The sequence below is a fragment of the Gadus macrocephalus genome, chromosome 10 (assembly GCF_031168955.1).
Source record: "Gadus macrocephalus chromosome 10, ASM3116895v1".
Taxonomy (NCBI): Eukaryota; Metazoa; Chordata; class Actinopteri; order Gadiformes; family Gadidae; genus Gadus; species Gadus macrocephalus.
In genome coordinates, this window is record NC_082391.1 from 4,245,819 (window position 1) to 4,264,640 (window position 18,822).

An 18,822-nucleotide genomic window follows, 5' to 3' on the forward strand; every position below is an offset into this window, starting at 1 on the left:
ATCCCTGACTGGCCTGGCTGGTGTCTGGTTCCCAGCTGCCGGTTAATTATATCTTAGCCCGGGCCCCTCCCTTCTCTCTGTCTCTGCCACAAACCGAGGTGTTTGTGAGTCGTTGCCTTGGAACTGGCTGCGGAAACCGGTACATTCCTTACTCTCCCAGGCCACGATAGGTGCATGATCATATGATCATATGATCATATGATCATATGACCCATTATATAATATAAAGTCATCTTCAATCACATTTGACCTACATCCCTAAATTCACCAGGAAAAATACAATAAATAAAGAAATGGACCCCGAAAGAAAATCTCTGAATGAAAGTTCAATCTTCAAGCTTGTCGTGTCCCTTTTAACCCGTCTTCTGTCTGACCTAACCGCCCCCCCTGCCCCGGCCTCAGTGGCCCAGCGTCCGCCTCCCCGCCCCTGAACCGTGCGTCCTGTCCCCAGGGCCTGCTGCTGGTGCACGGGGGCCGCATCGGGTACTTCCAGGGGGACATCCGGCTGCTGATGGACGACCTGGCCACCCTGAAGCCCACCATCTTCCCCGTGGTCCCCAGACTCCTCAACCGGATGTTTGACAAGGTCAGCCTCCCCCCCCCGCCTCTCCTTCCAGCTGGCCGTTTGGGGGGGAGACATCCTCGTGTCTAGGACTAGTAGAGAGCAGAGCCCGATGACACGGCGGCTGGGGACAATTTGCGCATGTTAGTTGTGAATCGATGTTCATTAACACAAGTACATAGCAGCCACGTTTTAAATATCCCCAAGTCACAGGGACTTAGCCCTGTCGGACGGTTCCTTTGCTGCCACCTTTAGGATGAAAAAGTTAATAGTCTCCGGAAACAAGCATTGTGCATTTATATTGCCCCGTTGGTGTGCTTGTGTGCGCTTTGCGTGTGTGTGTGCCTGTGTTTGTGTGTGCATGTGCGTGTATGTGCGTGTGTGTTTGTGTGTCCGTGTGTGCGTGTGTCTGGGCTTCAGAAGCAGTGATCTGTGTGCTGATACCATCTCTCGCCGGCTGCGGGATCCCTCTGAAGTGCGTGTGCCCCCGGTGTGTGTGCAGATCTACGGACAGGCCAACAGTTCGCTGAAGCGATGGGTCCTGGGCTTTGCCTACCGGAGGAAGGAGGCGGAGCTGAAGAGAGGCATCATCCGGAGAGACAGCATCTGGGACAGGCTGATCTTCAGGAAGGTCCAGGTGGGTGGCGTCTCCCCGTGCTGCCAGCTAGCCCAGGGACGTTCGGCTTGGTCTTCCGCAATGTTGCCAGATTGGGTCAGATTTCCCGCCCAATCTGGCGACACTGGCTGCAGCGTGCCAGTGAAAACACTGGTCCTCAGGGAAGGCTAGGCAAGGCAAGGCAAGCCAACTTTATTTATTTAGCACTTTTCATACACAAAGCAGACTCAAAGTGCTTCACATATAAACATTGTCATACAATAAAATAAAATAAAATAATAGATAAGTAAAAGAAAACATATGCAAAGAAATTAGTAAAATATAAAGTTTTAGTAATAAAATAGTTGTGAGGTTAGCAGTGTGTCTAAGTTTCCCTTTGTTTACTCTCTTAGTGGTTACAGCAGGAATGCAAACGTTGCCATGTTTTGACATAGGCAACCTTGGGTTCAGCAGATAATGCGAAACTTCCTTTATACCGTGTCTACGGTTGAACCCTTTTTTTTCCTCAGTAATACTCAGGACTACTCTACTAGTACGGGGGGGGGGGGGGGGGGGGGCTGGGGCTCCCTCCGCTTGGGTGTTATCAGCCTGTGGCCATGACGTGGCGATGCTATCATTGACACAGATGCAAGTTTGATGCCAACATATTCCAGTTTCTTAAATTCAGCTGGAAAATCGCAAAGGGAGGAGACATTGGGGCTGGAGTTGTTGTTGTGGCTATGGGAGAGATGAGGCTGGGGGTCATCGTCGATGGGGGAGTGCAGAGGAGGGGGGTGGCCGTTCCTCGCCAAGCCAGCATCAGCGATGGGGGAGGGCACGGTGTCCATGGCGTTGGGCGGGCTGTTGTCTCTCTTCAAGGTCTGTGGGCTGTCTGCTATGTGTGTCAGATAGTGGCAGAGTAGATGTGTTTGGCGGAGGCTGTAGTCTCGCTTCTTCTCAACCTGTGCTCTGACTGTGGCCGGTGCGTCAGACCATGGAGATTTGTGGGAGAGCGAGAAGAGAAGATTGTCCCCTAACAGTTTTGAGCCTAACCTGTTTGGGTGTAGGCCATCTGCTCTGAAAAGATATTTGCGCTCCCAGATTAAGTTGAAATTGTCAATAAATTGTCAACTGCTGGTATGGGTCCACTGATGAATGACTTGATGTGTATTTTGTCCAGTGTATCCAATAGTTCAGTGTAATCCCTCTTCAGAAGTTCTGACTGTTCTCTTCGAATATCATTAAATCCTGCATGCACAATAATCTGTGAGATTTTGGGGTTTTCCAGTATGATTGTGGCTAGTTTCTGGTTGATATCAATAACCATCACATCTGGGAAGTAGCATGTTTTGATCTTCTTACCGGTTATATCCTTGATGGCTGAGTCTCCTATAATCTGAGTGTCTGGTTCATCTGCCAGATGACGGGCTAATCTGGCTGATACATGCAATTTTAGCTTTGGATAGTTTAGCATTTGGCGTTGAGTGAAACTTAGCGCCGACTCTGTGCCAGTGAGACGCAGCTGGAACTGTCTCTCTCCTTTCCAGCTTTGGGAAGGATAACACGTACTGGCCCTCTAGTTTGTTGTTGCCCAAGCTGCAATGTGGCAACAACCACCGACTATCAGTAGACATCAGTGTGACATCTGGCTGTTGTTTGTCAGGTTACCATAAGAGATTTCAACTTTGAATTCTGACATTGTATGATGTACAAGTATGATGATGATTCCTTGCCTCCCAACAGTTTAAGTTCCTCTTCACATGGAATATCGATCTAGAGTAACTCTGTGGTCAATTGTCAGAAGTAAATGATTGCGAGTCATAATTACTGTAGACATGTCGCTGCATGTGCATTTTCTAAAGAATATTAGTGTGGTTGCACCAACTCGTCGTGTGCGCGGATTTCCGAGGCTCACCAACGAGCACGCCAAGTATCAAGGTCCGGGCCGCTTTGAAGAGGACTTGTGATTGGTTGATAATGGGGCTGATCGTTTTTTGATTGGTTGCGTTAAGGCGCCCCTTGAAATGGGAAACTGTTATATAGCCAACCAGCTTCATAGACACAAGAAGAAGATGGCGCCCCCTGTCGCCAAAGCGGTACTTTATTTTTTGGAGATCTGCTTAAGCGCCATTTCTGTATGTGTACTAACTTTGAGTACCCTGAGAAGTTTGGACTGAGAAAACGTTCCATATTGCCTAAGGGAAGTCCGTTATTGGCACACCAAAGTTGTTGCCTGGGGTTTTCTGAAGCGGACTTGCCATTGACTTGACATGCACATTTTTCAAATTGTTTTGCAATTGGCTTGGTTTGTATACCTGCAGCTCTAGGAGGAGATAATTACAAAAAATCGGGCAGAAGAATTATAATAAACAGGACACATAATTTCAATAGTGTGGCTTGTTTTGCCATGCTTTGGCATTGTTTTCAGTGCTCGGCATACTATTTTCTCAGGAATATTTGATTTGAAAATCACCTCTTAAACTGAATTTGCCTAATATATCCTATATGTTAGCACACAAAACAAGCTCCTGAAAAGGCAGTTCTGATAACGGACAATAATGGATTCATTGTTTGAAATGGTCATCTCCTAATAATAGTGATGTGTAACCCTGCCCCCTACAGGACAGTCTTGGCGGTCGCGTGCGGCTCATGATAACTGGAGCCGCTCCAGTGTCTCCTACGGTGCTCACGTTCCTGAGAGCAGCGTTGGGCTGTCAGGTAACACCCACACACACTCAAACTCACACACACACACACACACACACACACACACACACACACACACACACACACACACACACACACACACAGATAAACATACACGCACGCACGCACGCACACACACACACAACACCCACACACACTCTCTCTCACACACACACACACACACACACACACACACACAAATACACACACACATACAGATAAACATACACATACAAACACACACAGGGTGTCACATTATTATTACAGACAATAAAAATGTTGTTTTTGATAATTGAATGATGATGCTCTGGCTCCTGTTCTTAGAGAAGTATGGCCTGATGTGGTCTCTTGTTTTCTCAGTTCTATGAAGGCTATGGGCAGACAGAATGCACCGCTGGATGCACTTTATCAATGCCCGGTGACTTTAGCGCAGGTAGGATGAATACACACACACATGCATGCACACACGCACCAGGCACACACAGGCTACAGTGTTTTCCTTATTGTCTACCCCCACCAAGGCCACGTCGGTGCTCCCCTGCCCTGCAACGCCATAAAACTGGTGGACGTGGCGGACATGAACTACCTGGCCTCCAACGGGGAGGGAGAGGTAACACACACACACGCACACACACACACTCACACACACAAACACCAAAAACGCAGACACACACACAAAAACACATGCTCACACACACACACACACACACACACACACACACACACACACACACACACACACACACACACAAAAAACGCAGACCCACACACAAAAACACACGCACACACACACACACACACACACACACACACACACACACACACACACACACACACACACACACACACACACACACACACACACACAAAGACTCTTTAGTTCAGATGCCAACAGAGAGTGTGTGTGTGTGCAGGTGTGTGTGAAGGGCCCCAACGTGTTCATAGGTTATCTGAAGGACCCAGAGAAGACGGAGGAGGCCCTGGACGCAGACGGCTGGCTGCACACTGGGGACATCGGGAAATGGCTGCCGGTGAGTCGTGATCTCAAAATCAGCACGGAACGCTGATTCAGTTCAAGCTCTGAAGTGTTTAGAAACGATGATTGCGCCGGCAGAACCAACCAACAGTTCTAGAAAACAACTGTTGGTTGCAATCTTCGACCTCACAACACAGTTGTGAGGTCGAAGATTGCAACCAACAGTTGCTTTCTAGAACTGTTGGTTAAACTGTTGTTAAACCCTGAACCTTGACAAATCGTCCTAGTCAAATATTGTAACTATGGACAGCTATATCAAGACTTGTTATTTGATCATGCATGTTGAACCCACTTTGCATGAAGCTAAACACCTACATCAGTACTTATACAATAGGTATACCCTCTCCTTGTTAACCTGACTGTATCCCTGCTGTGAACGGTGGACCGTGCAGAACGGAACGCTGAAGATCGTGGACAGGAAGAAGAACATCTTCAAGCTGGCTCAGGGCGAGTACATCGCGCCCGAGAAGATCGAGAACGTCTACGTCCGCAGCGACGCTCTGGCCCAAGTCTTTGTGCACGGGGACAGCCTGCAGGTAGCGGCACTGTGTATGTGTGTGTGTGTGTGTGTGTGTGTGTGTGTGTGTGTGTGTGTGTGTGTGTGTGTGTGTGTGTGTGTGTGTGTGTGTGTGTGTGTGTGTGTGTGTGTGTGTGTGTGTGTGTGTGTGTGTGTGTGTGTGTGTTGAAGGTGTAACCGTGTCTGGTCCTCTGCTCCTCCAGGCCTGCCTGGTAGCGGTGGTGGTCCCTGACCCAGACTTCCTGTGTGGCTGGGTGAAGAAGAGCCTGGGGTTGGAGGGCAGCTACCTGGAGCTGAGTGGAAGACAGGTCAGGACCACAGAACACACACACTCACACACACACACGCACACACTCATGCAGACACACACGAACACTCACACAGACACACAATGGCACACACTCACACAAACTCGCACACTGACACACACGCACACTCACACAGACGGTCAAATGCACCCAGTGACACAGACACACACGCACACACTGACACACACACACACACAGTCACACACGCACACACAAATGCACGCACAGACACACTCACACACACACGTTTTTTTCTAAGTTACGGCTGGCTGATAGTATGCTTTTTTACCATAATTTCATTGACATCATGTGTTTTCTATACATTAAATTGGAACCTAAAGTTTATCAGATGTACATATGATTTGTTCGAATTCAATCATTCAAAAGGAAATACTGGGGAAATTAAAGTAATTGTACTCAATCAATATATGGTTAATAGACGAGTAAACATCTGCAACAACATAAATGATCTGAATGTGACATCATTTTCAGCTTCTTCTTAATTCCCCTTGCTGTGCTCCCAGGAGGTGAAGGCGGCCATCCTGGATGACCTGCTGACCATTGGCAAGCAAGCAGGCCTCAAGTCCTTTGAGCAGGTAATCGTCAGTAATGTAGACGTCGTCAGCAGTCAATCAACCTACCAATGCAAACATTCTGTCAATTAAGTTATTCATTTATTTTATCTAGAAGTTTATTGAGCAGGAACAAATGCAATGTGCATTGTTTCATATCAAATATAAAATAGATGCCATGCATACAGGTTTCTAGTCAAGACTCATTTGAAACCCTGACCCCCTAAAAGTTCCACTAACGTTAGTCTGAGGTGTGTGTGTGTCAGTGAAGGGGGGGAATGTGTTAATACCGCGGCTGACATCACGCTCCCTTCAAGAACGCACCAACGAGGTGCTGGTTGGGTCCTGCAGGGGTCCGTGCGGGTGCCTGCGTTGATCCATGCCTCCCTGTCCTCCAGGTGAAGGCCATCCACGTCCACGACCAGATGTTCTCCGTCCAGAACGGCCTGCTCACCCCCACGCTGAAGGCCAAGAGGACCGAGCTGCAGGCACGCTTCAGGGCCCAGATCGATGAGCTGTACGCCGGGGTCCGGATGTAGGAGGAGGGGCGCGTTGGGGGACCCCTAGCTACACCGGGGTCCAGATGTAGGAGGAGGGGCGCGTTGGGGGACCCCTAGCCGAAGGATGCTAAGAGCACAAAGAACCGGCAATTCATTCTAAAGATGAAAATGCAAACACACACACACACACACACAGACACACACACAAACACACACACTCCTGGTCCTGGATTGTTTCAAGTCCCAGCGCGTGAGGGAACAGGGGTCCGGGTGGGGTCATGTTAGACGTGCGGCACAGAAGACGAGCTGCCCTGTGATGTGAACGCGCCGATGAGGCTCTTCGGTGTGGCCCATACACGCCATTACGCGTAGACTAGGAATCAGGGGTGTGTCGGTGGGTCTCGGAGGAACTGTGAGGGCTTTCTAAAGGGAAAACGGTGCGGGGGATCGCCAGTGTTGCCAGATTGGGCCAGATTTCCCTGCCCAATCTGGCAACACCGGTAACTGCTCTGTTGGATGAGGGACGGGCGTCCTGCTGCTAAACCACACTGTGGATCTCGTCGGCACAAACTCTTCAAAAGGGATTCTCTCAAGCAGGGATTAAATATATTTACCAGCCATATTGAATGCTTTCTTCTCTTACACCTAAGATCAATTCTCAAGTGTCATGTAAACCAGGTTGTTTCGTTTGGAAAGGTGGTTTAAAGTAGTGTTTGAGTTTTGTTGAGTTTGGAGGGCCACAACAGAGACATGGAAGCATGTGTTTCGGCACAGTGCTCAGTCGTTTTGTTGTGGTGCTCAGGTCCAAATCAGGGATGTGACAGATTAGAGATTCAAATATATTTACTCACTCCTTCACTGGAGCTCATTGGGTTCATTTATTTATCATAGAGGTGAAGACAGCTTTTTATTGTATGAAAGGTTCCTAGGAACTGTAGCTAATTATTGTAATTCGGAAAGTATTGTTTGTTCAAAGAAATTGCTGAAATTGTCTTGTCGGCCAAGATCACATTTAAATGTCTTTTTTTTCTTACAAATCCAAATATGATTGTTGTGCTATCATTTTCTTTTATTGTGCTCTCTGGGATTTGGCAGTTTTTATAAATATTAAAAACTGTATTCATGTGTGTTGTGTGCTATGTTGTGTGTTCTTCTCCATGCTCATACCCTTTCGAATTCATCAGAAATCTGATCAACAACTCAGTTTACAAACCTGATATAGACCTAGTTTGATAACATGCACAATGTGATTTTAACTGTATTTCAAAAGCGAACCAGCGTTACCCCGCATTAGGGTCTAAAAATATTCTTTCACAGACAAGGTGCATTTTATCTACAGCGTGGCTTTAATGCCTGTATTATAATTCTATATAATTAGGCTTTATTATATTATATCATTTATAGCACATGATCCTTTATACATTAAATACTATAATAATGCTTGATTGATTCAGTTTCTTTCATAGTGGATTTACACTCAAATCGTCTTTGCTTTATATTATGTGTTGTACACAACATTTTAGAAAAATAAAGAAAAAATAAACAACGGAGAAGCTGACCATTGGTTAGGTAGAATTTTTCTCCAAATTACTGCAGTGCCAGAGGAACGGAGAGCCAGGACAAAACAAGTTTGTTTATTAAGCAGACACAAAAAAACGTCTATGGAAAGAATTACAATGTAAAACCTAATGGGATGCACAAAGCAACACTATTTTTGAAACTATTCCAAAACATTGTATTATATTTACCTCACAATATTTATGATATATTTATTTTCCAATAATCTATGTCAACAATTGCCCTGTTGATACCTGAAATGTTATTTTTGAATAGGAATGTTGCATTACAGATATCTGCAATAGATCTCCAGTCTAGCTCTACGTGTCATCCTGGACATGTCTTCCACCCACTCCATGGTGTGTCCCCGGTCTACATTCAATTAAAGTGTAATGTATTATGTATTATTGCACAATATTTGTGCAATAATTCAATAATACAACTCTGCAATACTGTGTGCTATGATTCAACTCTACAATACGCTATTCCTTCATTTTGGGGAATAGCGTACAGAAACAGTCTAAGCCCATTTCTCAACATCAATATTTCTTTGTTGTAGGATTGTTATATTGTTGTTTTATATTGTAGCCTATTTAATACAAAGTCGAGTGCATATTTGTGTAACCTTCTTATTGCTTATTTAGTATTTTCTTATTATTTTTCTATTCTTATATTTAGATTATAGGGAGATGGCAACTCTAACGTGAATCAGGTACGCACCAATTAAGTATTTCTGATTGTGCTTCTGATTGGTTTGATGTAATTCCTGGTCATCCTGCGGGGGGCAGTGTCACATGTCGACGCTTTTAACCACTGGCCACCCCGGCAAGAAGAAGACCAAGAAATGGTACAGACCAGACTTTAGAATGCTTTAGCGGGAACCCCTCCTCCGCTCAGTGGTACGGTCCAGGCGACCAGAAACCATACAGTGTTGTTGTTGTTCATTTTAAATGCATTTCACAGTATTATGGAGGAAATGCTGGTCTGAAAGCTTGAGGCGGCGCCGTTCATAATAACGATGGGGTATGTTGTTCACTGCTATGTACTATGAATTATAAGTTTAGCGTTGTCTTTCCAATGTTCTTCACAACCCTCGGTAAGCCCAAAGAAGCAATGAGCTTGAATCCAAACATGACAAGTCTCAGGGAACAAAACCAACAAAGCCATGAAATCCAAATAAGAGTCAGAAAACGGTGTTGACTAGCTTTGGTAAGAAGACGGTAGGACTCCTAAGTTTTGTGTTTCCCGCGCATTATTTCACTATTTTTGACGTCATGACTATACGGAAGCCTTATGGGTCCATGCTGATATGCAATCCTAATTAAGAGAAACAATTACTCAAACTATGCAAACTAGACATTTACTAAACATGGCTCTTACAATAAGTTATATAATATAATTATAACTTTAATCAAAACAAACACTGTGGGTACCAAAGAGCCAGACCGTGTTTAACACCTGTTTTTTATTTTTTATTGGTTTGTTAATTAGTTAGTTTAAGCAGCTCTTTAATATTCCTGTTCACATTGACTCAAAATGTTTCCTGGCTTCACAGACCCAAGAAGCAGGGACCCAGGATGGCTGAAGCTCCTCTCCATCCGGCCAAGGTGTGTGTGTGTGTGTGTGTGTGTGTGTGTGTGTGTGTGTGTGTGTGTGTGTGTGTGTGTGTGTGTGTGTGTGTGTGTGTGTGTGTGTGTGTGTGTGTGTGTGTGTGTGTGTGTGTGTGTGTGTGTGTGTCGCGTTGGGGAGACTTCAGGTTTTTATGAAGCCTTACTGTCCTATAAATGCTCACCAGTCCTCAGTAAACAAACATCCTGGGCTGAGATGGTCACGGTGGCGGTCACCTGGCATTGGCTTGTTAGCGTAGCTTGTGGACTGAAGGTTACAAGACCTCCGCCTGTTCTCCAGAAACGTTTAGAGCCTGAGAGCCTGGACGAGTCCAGCATAGAGCGGGCCAGCATCCTGGATAGATTACCACACGGCACTTCTGGTGAGCGACCCGCACACTCTGAAACAGCCTTGTTCCTGACGTGTTCCCTCGAACTAAGTCAGTGGTCAAAAAAATGTCTCCCCTGCCTGACTGTTGATGCTGCGGTTGCCTAGATTACCCTCTCCACAGCACGGCTCTGGAGGAAGACCTCCGACTCCCGGAGGACGAGGAGGAGGAGGTGTCCCGACCCGCTGAGAAGGTGGAAAAGAAAGTGGGAGGAAGAGCAGGAGGTCCTGGGAAGGCTGCACCGTCCGCGGGGGCCAAGCAGAGGCCAGCGGCGTCCCCCAGGAGTCAGGAGCCGGGAGACAGGAGGGCGAGGAAGAGGAAGAGTGTCGGGGAGAAAGAGGCGGCTGGGTAAGAGCGTCTACACCGGCTCCTCCCTCTGGGACCCTTAGAGTAGTCTCTTATCTTATCTGGCACCCTTAGAGTAGTCTCTTATCTTATCTGGGACCCTTAGAGTAGTCTCTTATCTTATCTGGGACCCTTAGAGTAGTCTCTTATCTTATCTGGGACCCTTAGAGTAGTCTCTTATCTTATCTGGGACCCTTAGAGTAGTCTCTTATCTTATCTGGGACCCTTAGAGTAGTCTCTTATCTTATCCCCACCAAGGCTGGGTGCTGGATTCCAAAAAGTGTCATCAATAAGTTGTGTCTGTTTGTCATGGGGCTGCACAATACTTGAATGTTATCATTCATTTTATTTTCATGCTGCATATCTACAGCACAATGGAGATATTCCGTGATATCTGGGTTTGTAGTCTTAATTATTTCCAATGAGAATATATGCCGACACATCAAATATCAGGTTTAAAATTCAGTGAAGGAATAAAACGATCTTTAGTCGGATAACATACTTTACATTTCGACGTACTTCGTTGTAAGCAGAACCTCGGTAAGACTGTTTAGAATGGTCTTCTGAATTCACAAGCATATCCTGACATTTATAGCCATTGTGTCAAATCCCCCATAATTAATGTGACGCTACATTTTTCTATACGACACAGCGAGAGTCATACTCACACACTCACCCCCTCACACACACACTAACACCGCGTTCACATTGTACATACTCACACACTCACCCCCTCACACACACACTAACACCGCGTTCACATTGTACATGTCTGTCGACGGAGGACGGAGAGCGTGTCTGACGCATGGGTAAGGCGATCTGATTGGCCGACAGATCCGTCGCTGCCTGAAAAGTACGGAGCCGACGGAATGGATTGACCCACAATGCATTTCGAGAGCGCCCCATGCAAAGTCACTGAGATCTGTCGACGGATGTGTTCAGTGTGAACGCGACATAACACACTCACTCACCAGTCGTCCCCTCACACACTCGTCTCCTCACACACTCTTCCCCTCACACACTCGTCTCCTCACACACCTTCTCACACACTCGTCCCCTCACACACTCGTCCCCTCACACACAGGTGCATTACATCACTGACCAAGTAGTGAAGGGCAAAATCTAAAATTGTTCATGTTCTTGTTGTTTTTATCTTCATTTCCTGAGACTGGCTAAGTCAGTGGTGTTAAAACACTTTCATTAGCTCAGCCTGATCCTGTTTCCCAATCTACCATTATATTTGGAACAGTTTGGCATCAGTTTCCAATCTTTTAACGCACAGTTTCACAATGCGTTGCAAAAGAGAGCGAGGCGGAGATATCTCTGTTGAAATGAAGCATCACTCTCTTGCCGATACACAATGCTCCTGGCAGGAGAGGGGGGAAGCCCGCCCGAAAGAAGGCAGGAGGGATCACGGAGGAGGAGAGAAGGAAAGGCCCAGGCTTAGGGAGGGGGCCTGGTCCTCGCCCCGCCAGAGGGAGCCGGCCACCACCCCGAGCCCCAGCTCCCCGGGAGGCCTCACCTAGGGTCACAGCCCCAGATAGACAGACGACTGCCAAGAGGGTTAGCCGGCAGCTGCAGCTGACGTTTGTAGCCAGGTACGGTCAGTTAGCCTGGTTCACTCATATGGGCTCACAACAAAGTAGCACACACTGGCTCTGTCGCTACGAAGAGACTGACCCTCCCTTGATGTTTTGTGTGACACTAATGTTCTTCTGAGTAGGTAGGACATCCGTCCATCCATTGCATCCGTCCCACCCAGCGTGGATACCCTGCTCCCTGTGCTTACCCTCTGTGTGTCGCTTCTCTTCTCCCAGACCAGGGAAGGTAGCGGGGGCAGAGGAGGAGGAGGAGAAGAAGAAAGGGGGGAAATTAGTAAACAGAAAGTCCAGCAGCTCTGAGACACCGGTAAGAGAGTGGTTGTTAAGGTGGTCTGATTGTGATGCTTGAGGTGTTGATTCTTAATAAAACATTGAATACAATTTCTGTGCAGTTTGGTTTTCAACCGATGGTTTATTTAGCATGTACGGAAGACATCGGTGTACCGAGAATAAATGCTTAGTGGAAGATGTAATAACATGTAGACATTCTAAGAGGTTCCTACTTTACAAAGCGATGCACCTGAATCACCGTTATAACAGACATCCACCCATCTTTGAAGGACCTAGAGGCACGATCAAATTATTTAGAAACTGAGTCCTGATCAACTTTTAGAAGGACTCAGGCTCGGAGATAGAAGGCCCTGACTGTGGGAAGTGGCCTTGCCCTTTAGCCACTCAGGACCGGATCTGAAAGGCAGGCCAATGGATACTGCCGGGGGTTGCTGTGTTGTTGTGTTGATATTCTTCTCTCATGTATTTAGACCCCTGATCCCAAGAGGGCCCGCACCAGGAAGTCGTCCTCCGGCCAGTCAGCTGACCGCCAGCGGCACTTAGCCAGGACGTCCTCTCCAGGTCGGCTTCCTGTGGTCCTGTTTATATGACTGTCATCTTGATATCAGGCCAATATGTTTTATGTTTTACACAGCATCAGGAAATAGTATCCTCCAGTCAGGTTGAATGGCTGTTGAATGATGCAAGATGTCACTGTTGGATTCCCAGTCGAACCCTTATCCTGTGTGCATTCTGGAGCAGCAAACAAAGCAAAGCCCCTACCTGCTTATAACACACACGACACACTTTCAATCCAAGCGATTGGTCATTAAAGTGCTAAATAGAAAGCCTTTTTGAGCCTTTCCAACGGGTAACGGTAAACAACGTTGGCTGTGTTCCTCTCTGCCCCTCCTCCCAGACAGCGGCGCTGAGCCCACGGTCTCACAGACAGACAGGCCAGGGGAGAGGTCCCGGGGTCCTGCAGGGGCCGACGCGTCCGTGGTGCTGCAGAGCTTCCTGTCCCTTTGCCAAACATACAAGTCAGTCATTCAACCTAGGGGGTGGGGGGGTGCAGCACAACGAATAATGGTGGTAGGATGGGTTGTGAGTAGGGGACACAGAGACTTAGTGGGGTAGGATGGTGTGTGAGTAGGGGACACGTAGACTTAGTGGGGTAGGATGGTGTGTGAGTAGGGGACACGTAGACTTAGTGGGGTAGGATGGGTTGTGAGTAGGGGACACAGAGACTTAGTGGGGTAGGATGGTGTGTGAGTAGGGGACACAGACGTCCTGTTCTTCAGGTTGGCCTCCAGGCCGTTTCATATGGTTTCTGTACCTAACATATGATCCTATTGATATGAATGTTCTTGATATCAGACCAATGTATTTTACACATAGTTAGCGGGGAATGGGTGTGTTTTGTTACAATTTAACTCAAATGTAATATGCTTTAATACCATGCATGGTATTTCTTAAAGTATATGAATGTATTTGTTGGGGCGCATACTGTTTTCAGGATGATCTGTAATGAAGAGGTTATCTGTATCGTAATGTGAGATACTGATGCCCTAAACAGCTTCTGGCGTCCCTCTGCCTGAATTAACCAACATGGATGACTAATCCGCCTTTTATTCTTCATGGGCAGGGAGTCTGTGGAGTCGACGGCCGTGCGACGCGCCATCGACTCGCTCTCCTCTTCCCTGGAGGGGCGCCTCACTGAGCGGGTGAGCGCTCTGTCCCTGGCCTTCTGTGTGACTGTTAAAGCTGGTACTCACCTCCCTGCCGCCAACGCACAGAGCAGCACACCCAACACACGTTAACACTGTGACCCCCCCCCCCCCCCCCCCCCCCCCCCAGATCACCGCCTCCAAGGAGCTGCGGGTTCTGAAGAGGGACAACGGCAAGGTAACCATGGAAATCAGTGGCTGGGGTAACGATGGCATTGGTCCAGTGCGTTCCCTCCCGTCCCTCAAGGCTTGATCTCCTCTGTGATTGACAGGTGAACTCACAGATCAAAGCAAAGACACAGAAACTGCTGGATGCCAAGTATGAGCGGTTCAGGTGAGTTCTGAGATCCCACCAGTTCTCCCGTTGATAACCACGAACCATACCTGACAAGATTCCTCAGAGTGTGAAGTCACTGAAAAACTAGTCCGTATTTGCAGTCAAATGCATCAATTAGAGATATTGTGTGATAGTTAATAATAGCAACAACACAACGTCTTGACGAAGTGGCCCCATGGAGGCTGCATGTTGCCAGCCTGGTGTGTTTTAGATTTCAGCTTATTTCGTCGTATTGTAAAATTTGTAACATAATTCATACCAACAGTCCACATATGCCCTTGCCAATTAAAGAGGCTTCTTTCTCACGCTAAGGAGGGATGCTGAGCCTAGGGAGGCGTCCAGCTCATACAGGGGGCCATTCATCATGTGTCAATTCTAGAGATACGAGCAGTAAAGATGTATGAGAGACCCAGATGCTCAAGGCCACAAAAACAAGTGTAATTCCCGCACATAGCCACAAGAGAGCAGCATAGAGACACATTTGGTATCCAGGAGGCAGGAGTTCAGCACCATGCTTAGCCAAACTGAGCACATAACTGAGTCCAGGCCTGCCCAGTAGATAAGTCACAGCACATAGCCCAATGGGCCAGAACGCTCCACGTAACGCATCCTTCAGAATGCCAGAAGTGTATCTCCACGCGTGCCCATACAATTCCCCTCCTTTTGCTTCATAGAGACTAGTCCAAACTTGATCAAATAAGGTTAGTTAATGCGATCTTGACTCGGCAGACTTTTTCCAAAAAGAACACGGCAGTATTAATCTTGAAGTGGAAATCAAGGCAGCTTGATAGGTTGGATCAGAGCGTCGGATAGATGCTCCTTGGCTGTCGATACCGCTTCTGACCAAACTAAAGTTTGGGCTGAGAATTACACAAAGAACACAAAAGACAAAAGAACGGATGCAGTTCCTCCCTTGATAAGGTGTATGACCCTGGCTGTTACCCAGACGTCCTCCTGGGAACGGCCATTGGGTTCTTCCTTGTAGGGACATAAACAAAGGAAGGAATGTTGGAAATAACACTTCAGTTGAAGAGGCCCTGTCCTGTCTCCGCACTAAGGAACGTCAACACAGAGACACACACCAACGCTCTACAGTGTTCTCGTGGCGTGCGGGCTAGCTCGTAGCAGGTGTGTTCTCTGACCTCTTCTGACCCCTCCCGACAGGGCGGAGCAGCAGCTGGGCTCGCTGAGGAAGGAGAAGGTGGAGCTGAGGCAGCGTCTGGCCCACGTCCGGAGAGGCTTCTCCTTCCTGCAGGGCCTCGGAGACCTGACCACACGATACCTGGCCCACAGACGGGCACACCCCTCGGAGAAAGAGCAGGTGGGTCCGATTTGAAGAGTACCGGTTGTCAGTGGCGGCTGGTGGTTTTTAAAGTGAGGGAGGAAGGACTGCGCGCTTGGTGTATGGTGGCATAAGAATGTGAGACTCAAGTTGTTTCAGGGTGTTTTGGTGAACTACAAAATAGCAGGGAGGGAGTTATGTGAACAAAATGTAGACAAAGCCACCAGTGGCATCACTGTAATTTGAGAAGGAAAGGATGCAAAGCATATTAGTCAAATCAGGCCTACTATTGATTTGTAAAAGTAAATAAAAAAATCTGGGCCTATTATTGGGCCTATTTTTGCCCTCACTGACTGAAGTTATTTAGCTATGTTTATTTTCAGTTACAATTGCTTGCAATGCTACCAGTAAGTCATGCGTACCTAGCAAACCATGTAGCACTCACAACACTGACGTTGCCATTACTTCTGATGACCTTGATTTTGGGAAGTGGTCTACCTCTTTCTGAATGAATGGAATGGTTTTTGTAATAAGACGTTAACAATGTCCTCCGTTTCCAATGTTTCCATTGTGCATTTAGGATCTCGCTATCGCAGATTTCACTTGATCTGCGTCTCTCAGACTGAGCACCGCGGCAATGCAGACCGGGTTTGTTATCGACAGCGTTGCCAGATTGGGCAGATTTCCCGCCCAATGATAATTTTTCCAGCCTAACATGGTTAAAAGTAGCCCAATTGGGTGGGAAATCGGACCAATCTGGCAACACTGCTCAACATCCAGGGATCCTGCTTATTGGTTCATAGCGCAGACGGATAGATTTTTGCGCGAATCAGACCTCTTAAGGTCCCACCTACTCAGAGGAGGATTTTCCTCCTCTCTCCCATTGAAACCCATGTTATCCACCGGCCGCCAGTACTTTCGGGAAAATGAATGGGAGTCAACGGAGAAGGAGGGAGGTCGTTCCTAGGCGATAGGGGGTGCTAATGTCCCTTTACCCAGGGAAACGAACATTATATATTCAAGGGCAATAAAGTAGTCATATTTAAGGGCATTAATTCATTACAATAGTCGGGGCAATCTAAATTTTTTATTCTCAACAATGTTAGGGAGGATCTTCCTCCCTCTCCTCAATGGAGAAGCCTCCACTGCCGGTTGTAGGTCCATGTGGGGAGACTTCCCTCATGAGCCCCATAAAGACTCTACGCAACGTACATCTAAGGCAGCTCTCAATTAGTTAAAGCGTAAGTTATCTAAATGCATGTGTTAAAAAGAGTATTGGATAGCGCTATATTCCGACAGACATCGCCGACGCAGTGTTTGGTCAGTATGATGGGTTTTCCAATCACTCCGCTCTGCAATAAACAGGAAAAATCTGGCAACCCGTTCCCTCTTTATCCAACCTGGGAAGAGCACTATCCAACCAGACTCGGTCCTACTTGGACCTTCACGGGCAGTCGGCGGGATTTAAATGTCGACTGCCGGTGGCGGAGCCGGCGACGCTCCCTATTCCGGCGTTCCCGGGAATGGCTTGACCACCAAATAGGCAGAGCAGGTAAAACCGTCTGCCGTCGTGCCAGAGCCACGTTGATATGGAGAGGAGCGAGAGGAGTGTTAACTCCAGACACAAACAGGAAGTTAGCCTAAACGACCACATTGGTTACAGAGCCTTTATAATTAGAGGAAAAGTGTGGCTCCCTTCACAAAAAACTACTTCACGCCCAGACTGGTGGCTCGACATGTTCAGGGAGATGACTCTAATGAGGCTACTTCTACGTTTCATAATTGTTTTCTTGATTGGTTTGAATTGTCCCTTGTAGTTCACTCATCGGTCGGGCCAATTGGGTCTCCTCTAATATGATGAAATAATGAATGACTCTTGGTCTTTTGCGTCCGTTACTTAGTTTGGGTCGTCCAGTCTGCCTGCCCTGCTGGTAGAGACCAAGAGCCTCCTGAGAGCAGAGGACCACCTCCGAGACAACAACAAGCGGCTGGAGGCCGGGATGAGAGAATGATGCAATGAGGACGTCTGGGAACACCTGGCCGTGTTCAACGAATGAATCTAATCCGATCGTATCTGGACGTCACTTAAGTGATGTGGAAAGCACACTAACGATGTTTTAGTCTGCTAAATTTCAATGTTCATTCAAAGGTCAGAATTCATTCTGACCTTTTCTTGTATGCATGTCTTGATCCTACTCTTGAGCAGGAAAGCAATTAATCATACCATTCATGTTGACGGATTAAAGAAAATGTATGTGAAATACCTGTGTGTGTGTGTGTGTGTGTGTGTGTGTGTGTGTGTGTGTGTGTGTGTGTGTGTGTGTGTGTGTGTGTGTGTTACAGAATGATTCAGATTAATCGCCTCTTTCTGCACCATGATATTACAACATATCATTAACAACACTCATTTATTTATTAATTATTCACAGGTCTGGACCCTTAGAGTAGTCTCTTATCTTATCTGGGACCCTTAGAGTAGTCTCATATCTTATCCCCACCAAGGCTGGGCGCTGGATTCCAAAAAGTGTCATCAATAAGTTGTGTCTGTTTGTCATGGGGCTGCACAATACTTGAATGTTATCATTTATTTTATTTTACTACATCACAATGGAGATATTCCGTGATATCTGGCTTAGTCTTAATTATTTCCAATGCGAATATATGCCGATCAATGCCTGATACGTCAAATATCAGGTTTAAAAATCAGTGAAGGAATAAAACGATCTTTAGTCGGATAACATACTTTACATTTCGACGTACTTCGTTGTAAGCAGAACCTCGGTAAGACTGTTTAGAATGGTCTTCTGAATTCACAAGCATATCCTGACATTTATAGCCATTGTGTCAAATCCCCCATAATTAATGTGACGCTACATTTTTCTATACGACACAGCGAGAGTCATACTCACAC

General features: G+C 46.9%; 2 protein-coding genes and 2 long non-coding RNA genes across 9 annotated transcripts in view; 2 read left to right on the top strand and 2 right to left on the bottom strand.

The window, feature by feature from the left end:
- Positions 1-7,923, top strand: part of LOC132465470 (long-chain-fatty-acid--CoA ligase 1-like) — an 18,337-nt gene extending 10,414 nt beyond the window's left edge. For 2 of the 3 annotated variants that reach the window (XM_060062110.1, XM_060062109.1), the window contains exons 11-20: positions 452-586; positions 1,065-1,199; positions 3,780-3,875; positions 4,224-4,296; positions 4,385-4,473; positions 4,778-4,894; positions 5,292-5,435; positions 5,620-5,724; positions 6,249-6,320; positions 6,695-6,857. In XM_060062110.1, coding sequence (XP_059918093.1) covers positions 452-586; positions 1,065-1,199; positions 3,780-3,875; positions 4,224-4,296; positions 4,385-4,473; positions 4,778-4,894; positions 5,292-5,435; positions 5,620-5,724; positions 6,249-6,320; positions 6,695-6,835 — 1,107 coding nt within the window. In that variant the 3' untranslated portion in view covers positions 6,836-6,857. The other variant, XM_060062112.1, reaches the window with a different exon arrangement.
- LOC132465482 (uncharacterized) lies at positions 6,133-6,751 on the bottom strand. The gene is made up of 2 exons (XR_009527595.1): positions 6,621-6,751; positions 6,133-6,361 (listed from the first exon to the last, which is right to left on the bottom strand). It is a non-coding gene; the product is annotated as an uncharacterized LOC132465482 (long non-coding RNA).
- A 150-nt stretch (positions 7,924-8,073) lies between the features above and the next one.
- cenpu (centromere protein U) lies at positions 8,074-18,176 on the top strand. Of its 4 annotated transcripts, none has more exons than XM_060062114.1 (14): positions 8,074-9,376; positions 9,909-9,960; positions 10,262-10,343; positions 10,457-10,697; positions 12,068-12,292; positions 12,512-12,602; positions 13,057-13,152; positions 13,487-13,605; positions 14,211-14,289; positions 14,423-14,470; positions 14,565-14,626; positions 15,794-15,950; positions 17,277-17,463; positions 17,813-18,176. In XM_060062114.1, the coding sequence occupies exons 1-14, from the start codon at positions 9,372-9,374 to the stop codon at positions 17,929-17,931; spliced, it is 1,563 nt and encodes a 520-aa protein (XP_059918097.1). In that variant the 5' UTR covers positions 8,074-9,371; the 3' UTR covers positions 17,932-18,176. The 4 variants fall into 4 exon arrangements, with proteins under 4 accessions (XP_059918097.1, XP_059918099.1, XP_059918100.1 ...); XM_060062115.1 differs by lacking the exon at positions 8,074-9,376 and adding an exon at positions 9,383-9,562; XM_060062116.1 differs by lacking the exon at positions 17,277-17,463.
- On the bottom strand, positions 9,713-10,263 carry LOC132465483 (uncharacterized). Its single transcript, XR_009527596.1, has 2 exons — positions 9,810-10,263; positions 9,713-9,776 (listed from the first exon to the last, which is right to left on the bottom strand). It is a non-coding gene; the product is annotated as an uncharacterized LOC132465483 (long non-coding RNA).
- Positions 18,177-18,822: the final 646 nt, after the last annotated feature.